Source organism: Littorina saxatilis, linkage group LG9, assembly GCF_037325665.1.
Source record: "Littorina saxatilis isolate snail1 linkage group LG9, US_GU_Lsax_2.0, whole genome shotgun sequence".
Classification (NCBI taxonomy): domain Eukaryota; kingdom Metazoa; phylum Mollusca; class Gastropoda; order Littorinimorpha; family Littorinidae; genus Littorina; species Littorina saxatilis.
Genome location: NC_090253.1, coordinates 64,129,371 through 64,153,849, shown reverse-complemented (window position 1 = coordinate 64,153,849; position 24,479 = coordinate 64,129,371). Strand labels below are relative to the sequence as shown.

Sequence of the window (24,479 nt, the reverse complement as noted above, 5' to 3'; positions counted from 1 at the left end):
TGTGCACAGGTCTTAGCGGCAATATCAGCCAGGCATGCATGTATTTGTTTGTTTACCCTATGTTAAGTGATTTATTTGTGATTGCAGGAGATACCGAGTCACGGCTATGACGCGTGGGTCAACGTGTACTCTCTGTCGGGCAGCCGTTCTAAGCCTGTGGGGCGCTGCCACCTTCAGGTGACCTTGTCCTACAAACAGGACAGCCTGTACGGGGGCAGGTTCTCTGCGGAGGACTACCACCTGGCCGCCTTGCTCTGCTACAAACAGGCCATCGCTGACATCAAGGTAAGCAATAGGATCGTGTACCTTAGTGGTTATAATTTTTGAAAGAGACTTGTTACCGGGTATATTGTATCCAACAGAATGTGCTTTGTCCAGTACTAAAACCCAAGCACAAAAGTTATGCAATCTATTTATATAACAGTATATTAATTATCTCTGTTTAATTATTCGGCTGTATCAAATGCTCAGAGAACAGTACCGCCATTACGATTTCTATGAACGGATGAAGGAATGATTTTCGTCAGCATTACTCTATATAGACTTGTAGTTGAAGTTTTACATTTGAAACTAACAGTTCAAAATGTATTTTTGTCCATCTTGGAGAAAGTGATTAAGTAAAGAACATAACAAGCAACCCGTCACAACATTCATTCTGCAATAATGTTCTAGGTGGCCGAGTGGTAACGCACTTGCGCTCGGAAGCGAGAGGTTGCGTGTTCAGGCCTGGGTCAGGCCGCAATTTTCTCCCCCCTTTCCTAACCTAGGTGGTGGGTTCAAGTGCTAGTCTTTCGGATGAGACGAAAAACCGAGGTCCCTTCGTGTACACTACATTGGGGTGTGCACGTTAAAGATCCCACGATTGACAAAAGGGTCTTTCCTGGCAAAATTGTATAGGCATAGATAAAAATGTCCACCAAATACCCGTGTGACTTGGAATAAAGTGTAAAAAATTCCATCTCACACGGCATTAAGTCTCAGGGCCTGGAAACATGAATACACGCATGCAGGAAAAAAAATGGGTAGCGCCGTATACTGTATGGCAGCTCGCTTTCCCCAGGGAGAAAGCAGCCCGAATTTCTGTGAGGTTACCCTCATGGACTATATAAAATCTTATCCTTATCCTCCTCCTAGGCCTTTGGTGACACTTGTGTACATTTCCTCTGTCTTTGTAGAGGAAATACTGACATTGTGTTCAATCAAAGCGGAAAGATAGGACGAAGGTTAACGATGTGATACATACGCGCATACTGATGACACTTTTGGCCACCGCAGGACACAGAGGGAGTGGACCTGTCCCTGTCTCCCACAAGTCGCCGCAGTCTGGACATCTTTGCCGTCGTCAACGGAATCTCAAAACTCTCTCAGACCATCATGTAAGTTTTCTTAGCGGAGTCTTCTTTTAATTTCTTGATATATAATTCCAAGATATGCTAACAGGAGCGTACAGAAGGAAAGTGCGCCGATTCTTCAGCTAATCACTCGCGGGACCAGTTGTATGATTGTGTTGTATAAACCTGACCTTGGTCGCCTGGGACAGCTTGAAAGCCTGAGATGGTCTCGGGTGGTTCAATGTCAAGGATACTACCTTTCCCCTATCCACAAGTATCTATGACGTATTGAATGAGTGACGGGTGTTTGTGGAATGACATGACCTACAATGTATAAAATATAGTGCTTTGTCTTTTGGGAAATGTAAGTATCATGGACAGTTTCCAGAACGTCATCATTCTAGTATATGCGCCTTAACGCAGGTGATAGTTTAGAAGTTAAACAGTCATTACCAGTTTTCAAGCAGTGTGTTGCATTGTTTGTGTGCTGCCACCAGAAAGCCTCAGCGAGGCTAAGGTAGAACCTCAGCTCTGCAAACGTCATTAGCGTGGCAAACAGCAATATTTAGCCTTGAATAATGCTCCATGGTGTTTTGATGTGTGCCACTAGGGTGCTGACAGTGTTACTAGAGCTTGCAACAGGCCCACAGAGATCGGTGGTGACAGTGTTACTAGAGCTTGCAACAGGCCCACAGAGATCGGTGGTGACAGTGTTACTAGAGCTTGCAACAGGCCCACAGAGATCGGTGGTGACAGCGTTACTAGAGCTTGCAACAGGCCCACAGAGCTCAGTGGTGACAGACATAGCTGTGATGTCTCATGGTGTGTGATGTCTCATGGTGTGTGATGTCTCTTTGGTGTGTGATGTCTCATGGTGTGTGATGTCTCAAGGTGTGTGATGTCTCAAGGTGTGTGATGTCGCAAGGTGTGTGATGTCTCATGGTGTGTGATGTCTCATGGTGTGTGATGTGTCATGGTGTGTGATGTCTCATGGTGTGTGATGTCTCATGGTGTGTGATGTGTCATGGTGTGTGATGTGTCATGGTGTGTGATGTGTCATGGTGTGTGATGTCTCATGGTGTGTGATGTGTCATGGTGTGTGATGTGTCATGGTGTGTGATGTCTCATGGTGTGTGATGTCTCAAGGTGTGTGATGTCTCATGGTGTGTGATGTCTCATGGTGTGTGATGTGTCATGGTGTGTGATGTGTCATGGTGTGTGATGTGTCAAGGTGTGTGATGTGTCATGGTGTGTGATGTCTCATGGTGTGTGATGTCTCATGGTGTGTGATGTCTCATGGTGTGTGATGTCTCATGGTGTGTGATGTGTCATGGTGTGTGATGTCTCATGGTGTGTGATGTCTCATGGTGTGTGGTGTCTCAAGGTGTGTGATGTCTCATGGTGTGTGATGTGTCAAGGTGTGTGATGTCTCATGGTGTGTGATGTCTCAAGGTGTGTGATGTCTCATGGTGTGTGATGTCTCATGGTGTGTGATGTCTCATGGTGTGTGATGTCTCATGGTGTGTGATGTGTCATGGTGTGTGATGTCTCATGGTGTGTGATGTGTCATGGTGTGTGATGTGTCATGGTGTGTGATGTCTCATGGTGTGTGATGTCTCAAGGTGTGTGATGTCTCATGGTGTGTGATATGTCATGGTGTGTGATGTCTCATGGTGTGTGATGTGTCATGGTGTGTGATGTGTCATGGTGTGTGATGTGTCAAGGTGTGTGATGTGTCATGGTGTGTGATGTCTCATGGTGTGTGATGTCTCATGGTGTGTGATGTATCATGGTGTGTGATGTCTCATGGTGTGTGATGTGTCATGGTGTGTGATGTTTCATGGTGTGTGATGTCTCATGGTGTGTGATGTCTCAAGGTGTGTGATGTCTCATGGTGTGTGATGTGTCAAGGTGTGTGATGTCTCATGGTGTGTGATGTCTCATGGTGTGTGATGTCTCATGGTGTGTGATGTCTCATGGTGTGTGATGTCTCATGGTGTGTGATGTCTCATGGTGTGTGATGTGTCATGGTGTGTGATGTCTCATGGTGTGTGATGTGTCATGGTGTGTGATGTGTCATGGTGTGTGATGTCTCATGGTGTGTGATGTCTCATGGTGTGTGATGTCTCATGGTGTGTGATGTCTCATGGTGTGTGATGTCTCAAGGTGTGTGATGTCTCATGGTGTGTGATGTCTCATGGTGTGTGATGTCTCAAGGTGTGTGATGTCTCATGGTGTGTGATGTCTCATGGTGTGTGATGTCTCATGGTGTGTGATGTCTCATGGTGTGTGATGTCTCATGGTGTGTGATGTCTCATGGTGTGTGATGTCTCATGGTGTGTGATGTCTCATGGTGTGTGATGTCTCATGGTGTGTGATGTCTCAAGGTGTGTGGTGTCTCATGGTGTGTGATGTGTCATGGTGTGTGATGTCTCATGGTGTGTGGTGTCTCATGGTGTGTGGTGTCTCACGGTGTGTGATGTCTCATGGTGTGTGATGTCTCAAGGTGTGTGATGTCTCATGGTGTGTGATGTCTCATGGTGTGTGGTGTCTCAAGGTGTGTGATGTCTCATGGTGTGTGATGTGTCAAGGTGTGTGGTGTCTCAAGGTGTGTGATGTCTCATGGGGTGTGATGTCTCATGGTGTGTGGTGTCTCAAGGTGTGTGATGTCTCATGGTGTGTGATATGTCATGGTGTGTGATGTGTCAAGGTGTGTGATGTGTCATGGTGTGTGATGTCTCAAGGTGTGTGGTGTCTCAAGGTGTGTGATGTCTCATGGGGTGTGATGTCTCATGGTGTGTGGTGTCTCAAGGTGTGTGGTGTCTCAAGGTGTGTGATGTGTCATGGTGTGTGTGTGTGTGTGTGTGTGTCCAGGGAGCTGACAGTGTTACTAGAGCTGGCAGCGGGCCCACAGAGCTGTGTGGTGACGGACAGCGTGCTGCACAAAGCCCTGGAGGCCGTGCAGATGACGTGGGGGAGCAAGCAGGTGTCAGCACAGGACTACCTGCAGAAGATGCCGCTCACTGACGCCGAGGTTTGTTGATCGCTTGTGTTGAGTCTTTTGAAGTGTGGCTATATTCTAGGTTTAAACGTGGAGGGGAAAAAAAGCATTACAATATTGATACCGAAGGTGACTTCGCGAACATGTTGTCTTTTTACCAAACAAAAAAGTGCAAAAGCTTTGTTAAGTCGACTTCGGCCGGTAAATATCAGGATTTAAGTCATGTGTGTGCATCAACAGTTTGTGCTGTTTTTCAGATCTGCCTATACAGGACGACGGCCCGTCGCTACATCAGTTACGTCCTGCAGCAGCTGGCCCACATGCCGCCCCTCTTCCCCCCTTCCACTGACGGCTTTGTGCTTCTTAAACACAAGTTTGGGTGAGGTGTTCTTCATTGTGTTTGTTTGTTTGTTTGTTTGCTTAACGCCCAGCCGACCACGAAGGGCCATATCAGGGCGGTGCTGCTTTGACATTTAACGTGCGCCACACACAAGACAGAAGTCACAGCACAGGCTTCATGTCTCACCCAGTCACATTATTCTGACACCGGACCAACCAGTCCTAGCACTAACCCCATAATGCCAGACGCCAGGCGGAGCAGCCACTAGATTGCCAATTTTAAAGTCTTAGGTATGACCCGGCCGGGGTTCGAACCCACGACCTCCCGATCACGGGGCGGACGCCTTACCACTAGGCCACCGTGCCGGTCCTCTTCATTGTGCAACTGTGAACGTTTGAAGTTGTATGTGAGAAGAATGTCACCAGGGCTACCCGGCAAATATACCTTGTTTCTCAAGGAGAGACCCAAAATACCCCTTTCAAGGGTTAACTTTCAACCCCGCTTGTCCAGCCCCAGTACCTCGCTCTCATACACTAGGTGCAGTCCTGTCACTGAATGGACGCCACGCTCTCCCGAGTTAATCCTCCAGATTGTGACTTAGGTGTTACCTGCAAGTCCGACAAAACACAAAACAGGAATTATTAGATCTTTCCTTCTTCCACACAGCATCGCGCAGCACCTCCTGGAGCTGGACCTGTGGGAGGCAACGTCGTGTCCCCAGCATGACGTGTCCAGCACGCTGCTCGCAAAGCTACAGGTACGTCTTGCTAACACTCACGTCACTGGTGGAAAGTGACGTCACTAATTAAAAGTCGCATCACTGACAGAAAGTCACGTCACTGATAGAAAGTGACGACACGTACTGATGGAAAGTCAAGGGGAAAGTGTTTGGTTGGTCATTGTTTTTGGGTTTTTTAAGTATCCTGAACCGGTATGGCTATCCGAGACCCACGCAACTGCCAAGTTTGCTGTGATAGTTACACCTTAACTCGTACACATGTTGCACGTGCCTGTATGCACGTGCCGGCTTTTAGCAAATACCACGCTGTCCAGTTAATATAAAAACATTCGAGTTGATTATTTGTTTCAGGCGGACATCAGAAGGTGGGTGGACACTCACCTTGAGACCATAGAATCTCACGACAAGGTCAAGGACGCCGTCATCCCAGAGGTCGAGGCCTTGGTGAAGGTGACGGCGACCTTGACCTCTCACTGCACGCCGCTAGGGGTCGTGCAGCAGTTCTTCAACAACCTGGGGGTCAACTATTACCGTGTCGTGTCCTTTGAGACTGAGCGCAGGGTGAGATGCCAGATGAGCCGGCGTTTTCTTTTCTTGCCTTTCTCCTCCTCCCATTCCTCGCCTTTCTTTCGTTACTACTTGCTTATTAAGATGTGTTCTGCAGATGCGTTTTCTGTGTCAACACTGACCCAGTTGTTCCAATCAAATTTCTTAAGCAAAGATTTATCACAGCTTAAATAGACAATACCATCACCGATAAAATGTGTCACATCATTGATGCTGTTGTGGTTGTAACATCTACTGCACGCACTCTGGTACTGATTTAGTTTATACACATATTTTGCATCCGTTCATGCAAGTCATCATGTCAATGTTCGCATACGTTGCCCAGCTTGGTGATGAGTGTTTTGTCACTGTGAGAATGTTAATTTTGTGTGTAGGTTAGCCTACTTGCCTTGTCGGGGTCCTGATTTGGCCTATTATGGTCCGCTGGACCCGAAAAGCAACAGCTAACTAACTAACTAACTAACTAACTTGCCTTGTCTTAGCTGCAAAGCCCTATGAGCCTAAATCCAAGTAGAACTAAGAAGAAAAGCGGGTGTAATTCTTTTTGTATTAATATTAACGTGAAATCTGGTTGTCACAGGTGGTGAAGGTGGTACGAGAGCTGATGATGGAGCTGGACAAATACCAGATCCGTTACCATAGTTTCTCTGTCAACATCGACACCAGCAGCCGTCTGTCGCTACACCTGTTCTTTACAGTCAGGACCTACTACCTGACTATCAGGGACAACGTGTCGGACAGGTATGTCTTTTCATGATCATTTTAACGTACGTGTGACCGACATTAATGACCGAAATACAATGACCAAACGCCGAAAGGCGCTGGCGTCATTTCATAAAAGGATTTCCTTACCCAGAATTCCAATCGGTTTTGCAGATTTTGAAGATTTCGTTCGGGTCGGCGACGCCCTAAGGTCGATTTTTTAAAAATATATATAAGGAAGCAAGCGGTTAAAAACGCGCGTCGACAGAGCCAATGAAGAATAATAGAAACTTATAAGATCATATATCTATGCGATAGCCAAATCTGGGTTGGTGATTGTGATCTTTGATGCCACGAGTTACTGGTCTTGCTTGACTCTCAGTGTAAACATTTATACTGGAAACTTGCATTCTCCCAGTAAGGTAATATATTGTACTACGTTGCAAGCCCCCGTGGAGCAAATTTTTGATTAGTGCTTTTGTGAACAAGAAACAATTGACAAGTGGCTCTATCCCATCTCCCCCCTTCCCCCGTCGCGATATAACCTTCGTGGTTCAAAACGACGTTAAACACCAAATAAAGAACAAATAAAGACAGGGGTGAGTGTAAACAGATTATGAGTTTTCGTACAAGCAGATATGTCACGAAGGAAGAAGAAGAAGGACTTCATGTCCGAGTATGATACAAAAGACGGCGACGACGATGACGTTGATGATGATGATGATGATGATGATGATGATGACGATGACGATGATGATGACGTCACAGGGACATGTTCCGGCTGACGATACGTCAGTACCAGGACTGGTTCCACGAGTCACTGGTGTTCTGGCTGCAGACCTTCAAGACAGAGTGCGTGACGCGCATGGAGAAAGCACTGGAGATTGACCAAGATGTGAGTCACACGCACGCACGCAAGCACGCACGCACGCCACACACACCCACACACACACACACGCACACACACACACAAACACACACAAAAACACTTACACACACACACACACTCACACACACACTCACACACACACACACACACACACACACATACACACACACACACACACACACACACACACACACACACACATACACACACATATACACACACACACTCTCATTATAAAAAAACGGGGTCACTCTTGCTTATTTTGATTTTTTGTATTTTAGTGTCTGCAAGTTTGCTTTTGCGAATTTGATTTTGGGGGATGTCCTAGGTCTCCGGTCCACTGCATGAACACTACTTCATGAAAAATAAAACTCTTTATTTCATACGGTATGGGAATGAATGACCTTTCTGGCATTATACTTGGTTTTAATATAACTGGCCGCATCGCAAAGATCTACAGCAAAATGTATCTGTGTACTTTTGTTTTTATTACGGGTAGTGAAGGTTAGTGGGTCAGGACAAGGGAGGGTTCCAATCCGATCACTCACGTGTGATTCCTATGTCCATAGCTGGTGGTGGCCACGTCACTGGTCAAGTTCTCCAACTCTTCTGTCGACGTCCTCTCCTGTTTTGCCAAGGTCAGTGCGTATTCTCCTCTTGTATCCCGCGTATTTCAAGGTAACAGTATAGCTTTTCCTGATACACTCAGAAAAAGTCATGCCGTTTTCATTTTGTAAAAAAAAGAAGAACTTGAAATGAGCTTTTGCTGTAAGGAATCATTAACTAACACACTATGGGTGTTGCCCAGTAGCTAGTGCTGATTCCCAGAAGCCGTCACTAGTTGTATGTATTGTGACTGACCGCACTGTGCTGCGTGTCCGCAGATCACGGAGGAATGGCGGACCATAGACTTCCAGGACGCTGATTCTGCCGTCATGGGGGTCACTAAGATCACTGATGTGAGTCATGGGGGTCACTAAGATCACTGATGTGAGTCATGGGGGTCACTAAGATCACTGATGTGAGTCATGGGGTTCACTAAGATCACTGATGTGAGTCATGGGGGTCACTAAGATCATTGATGTGAGTCAAGGGGGTCACTAAGATCACTGATGTGAGACATGGGGGTCACTAAGATCACTGATGTGAGTCATGGGGGTCACTAAGATCACTGATGTGAGTCATGGGGTCACTAAGATCACTGATGTGAGACATGGGGGTCACTAAGATCACTGATGTGAGTCATGGGGGTCACTAAGATCACTGATGTGAGTCATGGGGGTCACTAAGATCACTGATGTGAGTCATGGGGGTCACTAAGATCACTGATGTGAGTCATGGGGGTCACTAAGATCACTGATGTGAGTCATGGGGGTCACTAAGATCACTGATGTGAGTCATGGGGGTCACTAAGATCACTGATGTGAGTCATGGGGGTCACTAAGATCACTGATGTGAGTCATGGGGGTCACTAAGATCACTGATGTGAGTCACGGGGGTCACTAAGATCACTGATGCGAGTCATGAGGGTCACTAAGATCACTGATGTGAGTCATGGGGGTCACTAAGATCACTGATGTGAGTCATGGGGGTCCCTAAGATCACTGATGTGAGTCATGGGGGTCACTAAGATCACTGATGTGAGTCATGGGGGTCACTAAGATCACTGATGTGAGTCATGGGGGTCACTAAGATCACTGATGTGAGTCATGGGGGTCACTAAGATCACTTATATGAGTCATGGGGGTCACTAAGATCACTGATGTGAGACATGGGGGTCACTAAGATCACTGATGTGAGTCATGGGGGTCACTAAGATCACTGATGTGAGTCATGGGGGTCACTAAGATCTCTGATGTGAGTCAAGGGGGCCACTAAGATCACTGATGTGAGTCAAGGGGGTCACTAAGATCACTGATGTGAGTCATGAGGGTCACTAAGATCACTGATGTGAGTCATGGGGGTCACTAAGATCACTGATGTGGGACAAGGGGGAGGCGGAAATTATAGATATTTCAGAAATTACATCTAGCAATAACGTGTTTTTTTTTTAATGTGTATATAGTGACTGAGTTCACAACCGTTACTTCTAAAAATGTGAATTAGATACGATGTTTCAATATGTATACGTTATAACCCCCCCCCCCCCCCCCCCCTCAGGCTTCTGAAAATGTCAAAAATCAGATCTCAAAGTAGAAAGAATCTTGCAATAGAAGGTGAAGGGAGAGAGGGTTTGCTTAAAGGTCGACTCCACTGTCGAGATTATAGATACAGGTGAACGAGCACTCAAAGGACCAACCAAAAGTGGTCGTTATAGATACAGGTGAACGAGCACTCAAAGGACCAACCAAAAGTGGTCGTTATAGATACAGGTGAACGAGCACTCAAAGGACCAACCAAAAGTGGTCGTTTTAGATAGGCGTTCATTTTTGAAAGGCGAATTACATATACAATAACCTTGTCAGGGTTTCCTTTGGGTGCTCGATATTGAGAGGTGGTCGATATTGAGAGGTGGTCCATATTGAGAGGTGGTCCATATTGAGAGGTGGTCCATATTGAGAGGTGGTCGATATTGAGAGGTGGTCCATATTGAGAGGTGGTCCATATTGAGAGGTGGTCCATATTGAGAGGTGGTCCATATTGAGAGGTGGTCGATATTGAGAGGTGGTCCCCAGGGCCGGTTCCACTGTACTCTCAAAGTAGATTTATCAGGAAAATTTATTTCAGTGATTTGAATTATGGACTTAAATATAACAGTTTCACACAATGTGCACTTGATACAAGCATCAACATTAATGTTTCTCACACTGGTGACCATGTGTGTGTGTGACAGATGATCTGTGACGGTGCCCGGATGTACGCGGACAAGGTGCACTCCATCTTGGAACGGAACTGTTACTATGACCCTGAACAGGGCCATTTTGACGTCACTGATAGGGTCAGTAACCGCCTGTATATTAGTGTGTGAATGTGTGTATGGGGTGTTCTTTCACGTCAGGGTCTATAGCTTTACCTAGATCATGATGACAGGTTTTTTTCTTCTTTTTTCCGTTTCTCGTATTTGTTAATGCTGCTTAGCTGACTTTTCAACACCCCCGGGTTGTCGTATGCTTGATTATTGGCCCTTTGAGGTGGGAAATTGCACAGGATTATGAATAAATTGCATGTCATTAGATCTTCGTTCACGATCCTTTGTGACAACAGAGAAAATACAGTCCTTTGTTGAAGCCCACATAGACGATAGACAATTGTATAATCTCGAACGAGAAATCCATGCATGTTGCATATGAAAAAAAATTAAATACCATACAACACAACATCAAATATTATCTGACATCATCATGACGTAACCTACCTCTACTGACGTCACATCACTGTCCACAGCTGTGCATCACGCTGAACAACATCGAGCACGTGCGACAGTACCTGAACGAGCTGCCCCAGCTGTTGGACTGGAACGCGGTGGTGCAGCGACTAGCAGCACGGCACGAGAGCGCTCGAGTGGGCAGAGCGGCGTTCAGCACCCTGGGGAGGCTGGTGAGCAGTGCGCACGCCGATATTCTGCTCAAGGCCTCCATCTTGCTGAGAGAGATCGCCGACAGGATGAAGGTGGAGCTGCAGCGATCCATGGAGGAGTTCCTGGTCAGGAAGCCAGACAAGTGCAGCGTGAGTCTTGTCAAACTGCTATTGTTAGAGTGTCAGTGTTTGGATAGGGATGGTTAATACTAGGGAAGAGATAGAGATGGAATTCAACGAGGAGTTACTGGTCAGAAAGCCAGACAAGTGCAGCTTGAGTCTTGTCAAAGTGTCATTGCTACAGGCCCACTCCTTCTCGTGAAACCTGTTGGGCTCACCATCTTAGATCTAGCCAGGGCTTTTACATTGGGCATGACTTGGTCACACGCCAAACCTGAACAGCCTGGGCGCTCTCTGTGCACATTGGGCATGACTTGGTCACACGCCAAACCTGAACAGCCTGGGCGCTCTGTGTGCACATTGGGCATGACTTGGTCACACGCCAAACCTGAACAGCCTGGGCGCTCTTTGTGCACATTGGACATGACTTGGTCACACGCCAAACCTGAACAGCCTGGGCGCTCTCTGTGCACATTGGACATGACTTGGTCACACGCCAAACCTGAACAGCCTGGGCGCTCTCTGTGCACATTGGACATGACTTGGTCACACGCCAAACCTGAACAGCCTGGGCGCTCTCTGTGCACATTGGACATGACTTGGTCACACGCCAAACCTGAACAGGCTGGGCGCTCTCTGTGCACATTGGACATGACTTGGTCACACGCCAAACCTGAACAGGCTGGGCGCTCTCTGTGCACATTGGACATGACTTGGTCACACGCCAAACCTGAACAGCCTGGGCGCTCTTTGTGCACATTGGACATGACTTGGTCACACGCCAAACCTGAACAGCCTGGGCGCTCTCTGTGCACAGCGGAATGTTTGTATTAACTCATTTATTCCAAAGCCATTGATTGTCTTTACAAAATTAGTTCCTAAACAAATGTCCACTGTCAACTGAGTATTTGTTCAATTTGGGGGGTATGTGACCCAGTGGAGGGATGGTCTTATCGTAAAAGCCTCATGGCCAGGTCTCAGACGGTGGGCCGAATTGTTTTCATGAGAAGTACTGTGCCCTTAAAAATGTGAGTGTTGGTAAATGTTTTAAGCTAAGGAAGGCGAGGATAGACTGAAGACAGCGTGAGTGCTGGCTTACTGCTATAGTGAGAGAGAGGGACATGGGCACGGTTGATGTGATGAATGATGGAGCTGCAGCAATCCACGGAGCAGTTCCGAGCTAGGTGACAGCCAGGGGCACGCTATGAACCCAAGGGATAGGTTGTGAGCTGTGAGAGTTTACCATATAAATGTCCAAGATGCAATGTGTTGTAAACTGATTTTTCGTCATTTCTTGACGTACATAATCACATAAATGTGTGTTAATCATCAGCCAATGTTATATATTTCTAAATCTGCACCTCAAAAAAGAAAGCAAACGCCATGGTGTGTTGCAGTCAGCCGACACGTGTGTGGGTTACCTGGACACCAACCTACAGGTGCTGCACGCCCGACTGTCGGCCTCCATCTACCCCTGTATGATCCGCGAGCTGTGGGCAGTCGTCCTCGCCATATTTGACTCAAACCTCTTGATTGGGGTGAGGCTCACACACACACACACACACACACACACAAACAAACACACACACACACACACACACACACACACACACACACACACACACACACACACACACACACACACACACACACTCATATACGAACACACACATGTACACGCTTACAAGCTAACGTACGAAAGATGTGATGAAATGAAACTGATTGAGAGAGAGACCAAGCCGTCTCTTAATGCTTGTCATTTTCCTCTTTTGCAGAAAAAGCCCGAGTATTACGAGCATATGAAAAAGGTAACTTTTGCAATCCATGACAATGACAATGACAATTTTTTTATTTAACCAGGGCAATAGATTAAGCACTGGTCCATTCTGACGAAAGCGAGCAATAAGTAGATATCACTTCTTTAATTTTCAGCAAGGACTCCAACCAGGCCTTGATTAAATGCCGGAAGGGCGTTCATTGGTACATACTGAAGTCTTAACGGTCTTGTAGTGTAGCGTAAAGGTTCTTTTAGCACCACAAAAAGTAGAGGAGATAGTCATGGAGGTTTCATTTTAAAAAAGAGTAGAAGGTAAACGTGATTTTGTTATATCATCTTATTGAAAAACTGCACACGGTTACAGTTGATATAATGACAGTCCGATGGACAATATAATGAATATTGCAGATGACAAACGAAGTTTGCACCACTTTTTTACACCCCCGGTATAGGGGTGTGTATAGGTTTCGCTCGATGTGTTTGTTTGTTTGTTTGTGTTCGCATATAGATCTCAAGAATGAACGGACCGATCGTCACCAAACTTGGTGAACAGGTTCTATACATTCCTGAGACGGTCCGTACAAAAATTGGGACCAGTCAAACACACGGTTAGGGAGTTATTGGTGGATTAAAATTATACAAGGACTTATAGAGGAACATCTTAATGGTCAAAGGGAAATAACCATTCTCACTCAGTCACTGCCACCAACTGAGAAGGTTATTTCCCTTTGACGGGGGTGTTTTTCCTACCTCGTAGGAATTTCTTGTTTTAACCACATTTTGAGATGATTGATTACGCTGAACGTTTGTTTGTCTTTCGGTTTCTTCTCATATACCAGTACTGTCATATCTGCAGCGTTTTGCCAAATCTGTCATTGACATTGTCACTCTGTATTCTTACTTCGTGTTTTCAGCACTTGCGTTGTCTTGCGTCTTTCTTCTCATCCTGCGGGTTGGAGGGGGAAGGGGAGACCAACCCCCTACTGACAGAGTTACGTGCCCGTATCGACCTGAATGCTCTCCCCTCTGAAAAACTGATACTGGAGTACTTCCACGCCCTGGCCAACTCTATGGTGAGTGGTTACTAAAATTGTGACCCTCCACCACGAAATGAGTTGCATGTCACCTTTGCATGATTTTCATATTTTTTTTTACATTTTCTAAAGAGTTTGTTATGCTCTATCCAGTGGTGAAACCCGTTTTAAAAAAGAGCGAAAACTGTTTGAGTTATAAGCATGTGACTAAGGTGACCCTCACACTGTTTCCAGACACTCCCCGGACTTATATTAAGCCTAGCGCAGAACCGCGCGAGGTGACATGCGATTCATTTCGTGGTGGAGGGTCACAATTATCCTTTTACTTCTTCGATTGCTATTGTTTCTGCGATGTTAAGCCCCTCCGATAAGAAGAACCTTGCGAATAAAAGACACCCTATGATTTCTCTTTGTAAACTTTTGCATATCATTATGTATAATTGGTACGACAGACCAAATGTAACGTAGGGGCACTCTAACTTAAGCTGGTTGCAAGGGTGTCTTTTCACCCCAGGTGCCGCTGTTCATGCATTTCGTGAACGTAAAAACAAAAGCTTCGTTGCTCTAAATTTTTCCATCTTGTGGCCTTTTTTGAAACAGACGATTTATATCTCAATTAACTGCCAAAGCAGAGTCCAGTCACTTTAAATCCAAAATCCACATCTACTTCATACAAAAAAAGGTTAATTTGTTATTTTCAGGGCACACCTGTGGACTACCTCGGACACCTGGCTATTAAGATGGCCTACATGGAGGAGACACGGGGCAACGTCACCATCTTCCTCAAAGGTAACCCACACTTTCCCTGCACCTGAGTGTGTTTCCAGCGTCCCTCCCCCTAAATACCCCCCACACACACACACACACACACACACACACACATACTGACACACAATCGCACGTACGCACGCACGTACGCACACACGCACACTCACACACACACACACACACACACACACAAACACGCACAAACATCCACACGCACATAAACACTTTCTCTCTCTCTCTCTCTCTCTCTCTCTCTCTCTCTCTCTCTCTCTCTCTCTCTCTCTCTCTAACTCTAATGCCACTGCCCATGTTACATCTTAAATCGATCACTCTGTGTTCAGTGATCCGTGGCTGTGACCTACCGGGCCTGGACCGGTCAGGGCTGAGTGACCCCTACGTCAATGTCAGTCTACAGCCACGCTGCATCTTCAACCACAAGCCGCAGAAAACCAAGGTCATAGGTCAGACCCTGCAACCCGTCTTCAACACTACATTCCAGTTGTGAGTTGTCCATTCTGGTTTACGGTCTAACGTACTTATAGTTAACGCATTTTGTTTGGGGCCCTTGAGACGTGCAAAAACAATAAGCTAGAGTTTTGTTCTTTTGTATTTTTGTTATGGAGTGGTATAGCCCTTATTGCGCCAGATGTTATGGTCCTTTATTGGCCGGTTTCTAGACAATCATAAATGCCTCTACACCACTCTATAAATTTAGTATTTGTTTACAGGCTGGAATGTAATCTGATTAGTTGTCCGCTACAGTAGCTTACAAGGCACAAGCGCACACGCACTCACACACGCAAAAACCTGGTGTTAAATGGATCTTGACACTGCCAAGACTAATTATTATTAGTTTACAAAGCTTTTTACATCACAAAATCATTTCCGGGCTTCGACCAGTACCCTAGGTCGACAACACCGCAAGAAACTCTACAGTCCAAGACGCAGACACCTTTTGGCTCAAACAAAGCAGCTTAACAGGTAAGACGAATAGGTATTCTACTGTACGTTACCCTACTGCCATCTTTCGGCCCTCAAGATGTTGGTATGGCTGTAAGTCCTTCAGACGACTGACAAGGGTGCACCAGTCCTCACGACATCGCAACTATTGCTTGACGTAGTCCTTGATCCTTCCAGTTCGTCTCGGCGGCTAACTGTAGAACCCTGCCAGCTCTCCATGCCATGGTCATGTACACCAAGCCGCAGTTGACTGGTTCAGTTCAGCCTCCGTCGATGAAACCCTCCAGTTGGAACACTGTAAAGTTTATAGTCCATAAATCAACTTGTCTTTAATTTCTTTCACTCGCACAATAAAAATACTCACTCGTCCAACATATTAAGCTGCATGAGCCAATATAATTATTTACACGTTAATTCCTGTTTTCTAAAGCCAAGAAAACGTTACGTAAAACCCTCACATGTTTAAGCAGTGTAGCACAATAGCTTAGGTCTACACAATAACGTTAAACACAGAACCAGTCACTCTTCTCACATACGACAACATGACATGAAAATATAACCGGTTTCAAACATACCTCAAAAGAGTGTAAAGCCAACATTTAGTACAGTCGCCGGCCTGGCATGAATATGAAAATGGAAGATATCACGTAGACTGATAGGGAAAGTTCGTCAGTCTTCATCCTTCTTCAGTCAGATACCTAAAACAGGAGCCCGTCTGCTAACGTGTTACGAAAAACATGAGTCGAGCTTGGCTCCTTGACGGCGACTGATTTTACAAAGTCGTTCTTGCTATGACATTGCCAGTGAGCTGTCGCCTGCATTACTTGCACGTGAAAAACCTTGTCAGTTACACAAAGGTTCAACTGCGGTCAACGCGACGGTATGCAGCCTATAGCCCTTTCCAATGTCTGACCATCGCTATAGTCTATTCTATTTACAACAATACACATTACCACAAATACGAGTAAACCGCTTCGTAACATCACCCCCTTTCCTCAAAAGAAAATGAATTGTTGAAAAAACGATGAAATTTTCTGAATCTCGATCAGAGATTATCCAAAAAGTCAAAAGAATTATATACAGGGGTCATGTTCAGAAGCTGTGTACAAAAAATATCATGAATGAAACACGTGTGAGACCTTGGCCTTGCAAGAATATGCCAGTCAACACATCAAATCAAAAATCAAATCAAATCTGAAAATGTTACTGGATAAACAGGACAAACAAAACAATCATTCACACCCGTGTAAGCGTACGTGCCTTGAGATAGAAAACAATACTGCTAAAGGGTCAAACAAACAAACACTATTGGGCGCCATTTGTTATGGAGTGGTATAGCCCTTATTGCGCCAGATGTTATGGTCCTTTATTGGCCGGTTTCTAGACAATCATAAATGCCTCTACACCACTCTATAAATTTAGTATTTGTTTACAGGCTGGAATGTAATCTGATTAGTTGTCCGCTACAGTAGCTTACAAGGCACAAGCGCACACGCACTCACACACGCAAAAACCTGGTGTTAAATGGATCTTGACACTGCCAAGACTAATTATTATTAGTTTACAAAGCTTTTTACATCACAAAATCATTTCCGGGCTTCGACCAGTACCCTAGGTCGACAACACCGCAAGAAACTCTACAGTCCAAGACGCAGACACCTTTTGGCTCAAACAAAGCAGCTTAACAGGTAAGACGAATAGGTATTCTACTGTACGTTACCCTACTGCCATCTTTCGGCCCTCAAGATGTTGGTATGGCTGTAAGTCCTTCAGACGACTGACAAGGGTGCACCAGTCCTCACGACATCGCAACTATTGCTTGACGTAGTCCTTGATCCTTCCAGTTCGTCTCGGCGGCTAACTGTAGAACCCTGCCAGCTCTCCATGCCATGGTCATGTACACCAAGCCGCAGTTGACTGGTTCAGTTCAGCCTCCGTCGATGAAACCCTCCAGTTGGAACACTGTAAAGTTTATAGTCCATAAATCAACTTGTCTTTAATTTCTTTCACTCGCACAATAAAAATACTCACTCGTCCAACATATTAAGCTGCATGAGCCAATATAATTATTTACACGTTAATTCCTGTTTTCTAAAGCCAAGAAAACGTTACGTAAAACCCTCACATGTTTAAGCAGTGTAGCACAATAGCTTAGGTCTACACAATAACGTTAAACACAGAACCAGTCACTCTTCTCACATACGACAACATGACATGAAAATATAACCGGTTTCAAACATACCTCAAAAGAGTGTAAAGCCAACATTTAGTACAGTCGCCGGCCTGGCATGAATATGAAAATGGAAGATATCACGTAGACTGATAGGGAAAGTTCGTCAGTCTTCATCCTTCTTCAGTCAGATACCTAAAACAGGAGCCCGTCTGCTAACGTGTTACGAAAAACATGAGTCGAGCTTGGCTCCTTGACGGCGACTGATTTTACAAAGTCGTTCTTGCTATGACATTGCCAGTGAGCTGTCGCCTGCATTACTTGCACGTGAAAAACCTTGTCAGTTACACAAAGGTTCAACTGCGGTCAACGCGACGGTATGCAGCCTATAGCCCTTTCCAATGTCTGACCATCGCTATAGTCTATTCTATTTACAACAATACACATTACCACAAATACGAGTAAACCGCTTCGTAACAAGTTTACTAGCTCCTTCATCTTAGGAGAGCTTGAATAGCAGCGTGAAGCAGTGTGATTTTAATTATGACAGCTATTCAGTATGTGAAACTTCTTCTTCTGCGTTTGTGGGCTGAAACTCCCACGCACACTCGTCTTTTTGCACGAATGGAATTTTACGTGTATGACCGTTTTTACCCCGCCAATAAGGCAGCCATACGCCGCTTTCGGAGGAAGCATGCTGGGTATTTTCGTGTTTCTATAACCCACCGAACTCTGACATGGATTACAGGATCTTTTCCGTGCGCACTTGGTCTTGTGCTTGCGTGTACACACGAAGGGGGATAAGCCACTAGCAGGTCTGCACATAAGTTCACCTGGGAGATCATAACTAGTGCTGTGAAAATAAGCTCTAGCTTTGTTGTGATGGTGTTGACACTATATTTTGCCCAATTGAGTCTAACTACCTGATGGCTAATCTACTGTGATACCTGTGATAACTGATGATGATTACTGTTATTGGTTTTTATGTGTTTGGTTGGTCTCTTCCTTGGTAGTGCAATAGCGTTAATTATGGATTGTTGTTATCATCATTTACATAAAAACTTATCTGTTAATCCAAACAATGATATAATTACTGTGATGTTCTTAACTACACTTTAACATGGAATGTATGTATGTATGTATGTATGTATGTATGTATGTATGTAGGTATGTATGTAGGTATGTATGTAGGCATGTATGCATGTGTATTGGTGTGTCGGTGTGTCAGGTGTGCAAGAAAAAAGGGTATTTTTATATCATGGGTTTTATGAATTTTCTTCTTTTATTCTTTTATAGTTATTAATTAATGACCTATATGTGCTGATGACTAAATTAATTTCCTTTGTTGGATCAATAAAATGTTATGAGTTATGAGTTATGAGTTATGAGATCGGAAAAATCTCCACACTTAACCCACCAGGCGGCCGCGGCCGGGATTCGAACCCTCGACCTTCCGATTAGAGGCCGACGTCTTACCACCCCGCCACAGCGCCCGTCGGTATGTGAAACGATATGGCTTTCCAATGACAATGCCGGTTCCTTTCGCAAGGAATAGTAATAGTTATTAACCCCACCCCCCCCCCACCCCCCTCCCCCTACCAACTCGAAAAAAGATGCTAAGGTCTGATCAAAGAAAGTTTAGTATTAGATGGTAGTACTAGTGCATTTGTGTTTATTTTGCCCACGCCAGTTTTTCTTTCTCTCAAGGAGTTATCATCAAAGAATGAAAAACAAGTGTCAACTGTGTTAACACATTAGCCCACCGTGCTGTGTCGCTGTTAGGATAAGGATAACATTGCATATAGTCCTGTGAGGTTTACCTCATGAAAATTGGGGCGGCTTTCTCGCTGGGGCCGGGGCTACCTTGTTTTCTCCTGCATGCTTGTATTCATGTTTCCAATTGCTGAGACTTTTGCTGGGAACTTGGATTCTTTATCGTGCGCATGCGTGCACACCGGGGTGTTCGAAACACCCAGGAGAGTCTGCACAAAGTTGACTCGCCGAACGTGGGTATCAAACCCGCGCCGATAGCCGGGTTTTGAAGCCAGCCGCGCCCACCGACTGAGCTATTTCTCAGCGCTATTACAGTGTTCTAGATGAGCGAACGTGTAGCCAAGACATGTACGCGTACCTGCAGATATGACGTCACCCGTACACGTCTTGGAGAATTGGTCTGGATGATGCTGACCCTTCTCCAATGTTCCAAATGCAGTCATCCATTGTCCGACACGTTGTTTGCCTCCCAGCAAGACGTGTAGATCTTGGCAAACGCGTGACGTAAAAACTAGATTTGATGACGTTACCCGTACACGTTCCCGTACACGTGCTAAAAAGTTGCACATCTAGATCTTTCTAGTAACGATATTGTGGATGCCCCTTTCAGTCCCAATGTACCCAAGGAGTACCTGAGCACCAAGGGCGCCGCGTTGCTGCTGAGTGTGTACGACTATGACCGCCTCAAGTCGGACGACTTTGCCGGGGAGATCGTCATCCACCTGTCGGCCGTGCCGCACATCTCCATAGACAGCAGCGTGGACCGCATCCCCGTCATCATGATGCCGCTAAAACGACCCTCCAAGGACGCCGAGGGACCCTTCAGCGTGAGTCATGCTCGGGCTACCGTTCGTCAAAGTATAGACTACATGATAAGATAAGAATTTAAATAGAAAATATCATTTCCTCTTAATTTATGTCTTATTTTGTCTTTATGTCTTGGCATGTCTTGTCTGCTTGTATTTGTCTTGTCTTGTCTAGTCTTGTTTTTTCTTCTCTTGTCTTGTCTTGTCTTGTCTTATAAGTTTGTTTTGACTTCGAATGTGCTGCGTTTTTTGTTTTCATTGAACTTTTTTCTTAAATCGATTACTTTGCATTCAAATCATATCGGCATTGTACTTGTGTGTTGCCATACAGTCCAATAGCTGTTTTTGGTCTCTGTATTTTTGATGTGCAAATATTATTGCAATGTAGCAATGACGCAGAAATACACGTACAGAGATCGTCTTTCAGTCGAGGATGGGAACAGACAGGTTCTTGACATGTAACGACTGTTTGATCTTGCTAGTTAAATACATTATAATGACAAGCCAATGGCGTGCTGTGTGGTTGCAGGTGCTGTGTTCGCGCCAGCCGTGGGACGCGCTGAGCAAGACGTTCGTGCAGGAGAGGGTCAAACTGATGAAGGCCGCGCACCACACCTCCCTCCACTCCTCGTCACGCGCCGGACTCTCCTCCTTCTTCTCCTTCTTCTCCTTCAACAACACGTGACCAACCAACACGTCACCAAACAACATGTGACCAAACGACACGTGACCAAATGACACGTGACCAACCAACACGTCACCAAACAACATGTGACCAAACGACACGTCACCAAACATCACGTCACGCGCCGGACTCTCCTCATTCTTCTCCTTTTTCTCCTCCAACAGCACGTGACCAAACAGCACGTGACCAAACAACACGAGACCAAACAACAAGTCACTTGTCTGACTGATCAAGTTGTCTATGGATACCAGTGATCGTGTGAAGCCCAGTTGTCACCAGATCTTGCATGGCAGCGCAGATGCCTGTAAATGACAGAGAGGGAAAAATTTGTGAAGAATCACATGATCTTGGCTGATAATCTTAGAAAATAAAGCACTGGCAGCTGTGTATTTCAGGCGCTTTCGTCTTTCGAATCACTTCCCAGAACCCCCTGGCATTTCTGAGCCGTGCTTCATCCACACTGCAACTGTGACAGACAATACGCTTCAGTTAGCTGCGGGGGAATCTCAAAGGAACATTTCAGCCGAATACGTGTGGCTCCTTTATGAAGGGGTGACTATGTGGGGCACAGGAGACTTCACAAATGACTTGTGCGGGGAAATAAAACACAAATTCTCCGAACTGGAATCTCGATAGTTACAACACAGAAGGTGTGTGGGTAAACCTTTGGATGATGTGTACTAGAAAATGGCGTTCAGTTTGTGTATTTCCCTAGTTACATTATCTAAACTCGGTAGAAAACCTTTGTATAGTGGACAGTATGCTGTGTGAAAGGTGTTACCAACGGGTGTGCAAAAGCGCTGTGAGGAATAAAGTAAAGGTCTGTGATCCAAGTGTGAAAGAACACTGCATGGTCGTTCTGCTGACTGATGCTCATCTTTTACAAAGGTGATGTGCTGCCAGCTTGCCCAGGAAATGACGTCATCGCTGTCATCAAGATCTCATATTCAGACATTGAATGAAAAATGTGTGGTTATTACTTTGGTGTTGGTAAGATCATATTCCAACATTGAATGGCAAATGTGTGTTTATTACCTTGGTTTTGGTAAGGTCTGATGTCATGATAATTCTCCAGTTAGAACATGGATGCCACGTAAGTGCCATAAAGACAGTCGGAATCTCATATATCTGTTCAGTGAGGTGCTCTTTGAAAAAGGGAGAGATTATGGACACGTAACGACGGTGGTTCACCATATCACTTTTTTCACTGTCTTTAACAGTAATGCCAAGCTAGCCAGTTTCGTTGTGTGTTTTAGCAGTGTTAAAACGTTTGCCTCTTTAGAATAAAAACAACAACAAGAAAGGTAAGTTGTTGGAACGTCTTTTTTGACAAAACAATACGTTACATTTCATTTCATTTATTTCATTTCGTCATATAATCATTGCCTCGCTTCTGTCTTCTCCCCAAGAGGCTGCACCTTTTGCGAGCTAAGTCTTTTTTTTAGTTTAATTGATATTTGTTTGTCTGTACACTTAAAAGACCATTGGATCAAAATATCTGTTACTGTAACGTATTGTTTGGTCTTCTTCTTCTTCTTCTTCTTCTTCTTCTTCTTCTGCGTTCGTGGGCTGAAACTCCCACGTGCACTCGTGGTTTGCACGAGTGGAATTGTACGTGTATGACCGTTTTTACCCCGCCATTTAGGCAGCCATACGCCGCTTTCGGAGGAAGCATGCTGGGTATTTTCGTGTTTCTATAACCCACCGAACTCTGACATGGATTACAGGATCTTTTTCGTGCGCACTTGGTCTTGTGTTTGCGTGTACACACCGGGGTGTTCGGACACCGAGGAGAGTCTGCACACAAAGTTGACTCTGAGAAATAAATCTCTCGCCGAACGTGGGGACGAACTCACGCTGACAGCGGCCAACTGGATCGATTGTTTGGTCAATAACAAACGTTCCAACAACTTACCTTTCTTGTTTTTTAATTCTTAGTTTTGTAATGTTGGCATGCAGTCTCTTTGTTTTTGTGTTTGATTCTTTGTTTTACATGTAACATGACATCAGCTGTGGTGGAGGAATAAAGTGGCTGTGATACCTTACTGCTGTCCAGTTAGTTTGTCCTAATGCTGTGTGTTGTGTATACTTGCCAAACATATCTATTATAAATGTTGATGGATGAATGATGATAAATTGTAGACGGATGCATGTTATTGATTAAAAGCCCCACAATGATGTGCTTGGCAAAAAAACAAAAAAAAAAACAAAAAACCCAACAACCCCACATTCCCAGGACAGTAATCCATTGTCTTTTAGAGAACATCACAACAACAAATCAGTGATCCATTGTCCAACAAAAAGCGTCACATCCGCAGAACAATATTCCATTGTCCATCATAAAACGTCACATTCTGAAATCAGTATTTCCGTGTCCAACATAAAACGTCACATTCTGAAATCAGTATTTCCGTGTCCAACATAAAGCGTCACATTCTGAAATCAGTATTTCCGTGTCCATCATAAAACGTCACATTCTGAAATCAGTATTTCCGTGTCCAACATAAAACGTCACATTCTGAAATCAGTATTTCCGTGTCCAAAATAAAACGTCACATTCTGAAATCAGTATTTCTGTGTCCAACATAAAACGTCACATTCTGAAATCAGTATTTCTGTGTCCAACATAAAACGTCACATTCTGAAATCAGTATTTCCGTGTCCAAAATAAAACGTCTGATCCTTCGATGAGATCTCATTGTCTAACAGAATGCGTCACGTCCTCTGCCCATTAAGTGATGCATTTGTCCAACAGAAAGCATCACGTAGGCTACACCAATTAATACTTCATCGTCCAAGAGAGAGCGAATGCTCAAAGCAGTAACCCAAAAGCGTCACATCTTTATCCACTGCGCCTGAAGACAAAGACAAAGACTTGCCTTGAAAATACATAATTTGATTAAGCTAAGGGGGAGAGAGAGAGAGTGACAGAGACAGAGAGAGGCACACACACACACACACACACACACACACACACACATACCAAACACACACACATACACACGCACGCACACACACACGCACACACACACACACACACACACAGACGGACACATGGACGCACAACGCTCAGAATGGGGGGGGGGGGGGGGGTGAGCACAAGCTGACAGACCATCCAGTCCAGTTGCTAGGGTTGCCTTGAAAATACATATGCTTAAGCTGCATGAGAGAGAGAGCGAGACAGAGAGAGAACGAGAGAGAGAGAGAGAGAGAGAGAGCGGAGAGAGAGAGAGGTACATAAGAGAGAGGCTCGCGCGCACACACACACACATACACGCACACAGACGTCGACACAGATTGA

General features: G+C 45.1%; 1 protein-coding gene and 1 long non-coding RNA gene across 2 annotated transcripts in view; one reads left to right on the top strand and one right to left on the bottom strand.

Moving 5' to 3' along the window:
* Positions 1 to 23,092, top strand: part of LOC138976788 (protein unc-13 homolog D-like) — a 55,193-nt gene extending 32,101 nt beyond the window's left edge. Inside the window, exons 8-26 of the mRNA XM_070349679.1 lie at positions 88 to 285; positions 1,276 to 1,376; positions 4,206 to 4,365; positions 4,590 to 4,711; positions 5,339 to 5,429; positions 5,763 to 5,972; positions 6,559 to 6,719; positions 7,449 to 7,575; positions 8,139 to 8,207; positions 8,454 to 8,528; positions 10,403 to 10,507; positions 10,954 to 11,235; positions 12,603 to 12,743; positions 12,981 to 13,013; positions 13,897 to 14,055; positions 14,718 to 14,805; positions 15,126 to 15,285; positions 20,298 to 20,514; positions 21,023 to 23,092. Of these exons, the coding sequence (XP_070205780.1) occupies positions 88 to 285; positions 1,276 to 1,376; positions 4,206 to 4,365; positions 4,590 to 4,711; positions 5,339 to 5,429; positions 5,763 to 5,972; positions 6,559 to 6,719; positions 7,449 to 7,575; positions 8,139 to 8,207; positions 8,454 to 8,528; positions 10,403 to 10,507; positions 10,954 to 11,235; positions 12,603 to 12,743; positions 12,981 to 13,013; positions 13,897 to 14,055; positions 14,718 to 14,805; positions 15,126 to 15,285; positions 20,298 to 20,514; positions 21,023 to 21,178 (2,655 nt within the window). The 3' untranslated portion in view covers positions 21,179 to 23,092. The remainder of the gene's footprint in view (positions 1 to 87; positions 286 to 1,275; positions 1,377 to 4,205; positions 4,366 to 4,589; positions 4,712 to 5,338; positions 5,430 to 5,762; positions 5,973 to 6,558; positions 6,720 to 7,448; positions 7,576 to 8,138; positions 8,208 to 8,453; positions 8,529 to 10,402; positions 10,508 to 10,953; positions 11,236 to 12,602; positions 12,744 to 12,980; positions 13,014 to 13,896; positions 14,056 to 14,717; positions 14,806 to 15,125; positions 15,286 to 20,297; positions 20,515 to 21,022) is intronic.
* On the bottom strand, positions 15,598 to 18,389 carry LOC138976786 (uncharacterized). Its single transcript, XR_011459145.1, has 3 exons — positions 17,987 to 18,389; positions 16,320 to 17,706; positions 15,598 to 16,039 (listed from the first exon to the last, which is right to left on the bottom strand). It is a non-coding gene; the product is annotated as an uncharacterized lncRNA (long non-coding RNA).
* Positions 23,093 to 24,479: the final 1,387 nt, after the last annotated feature.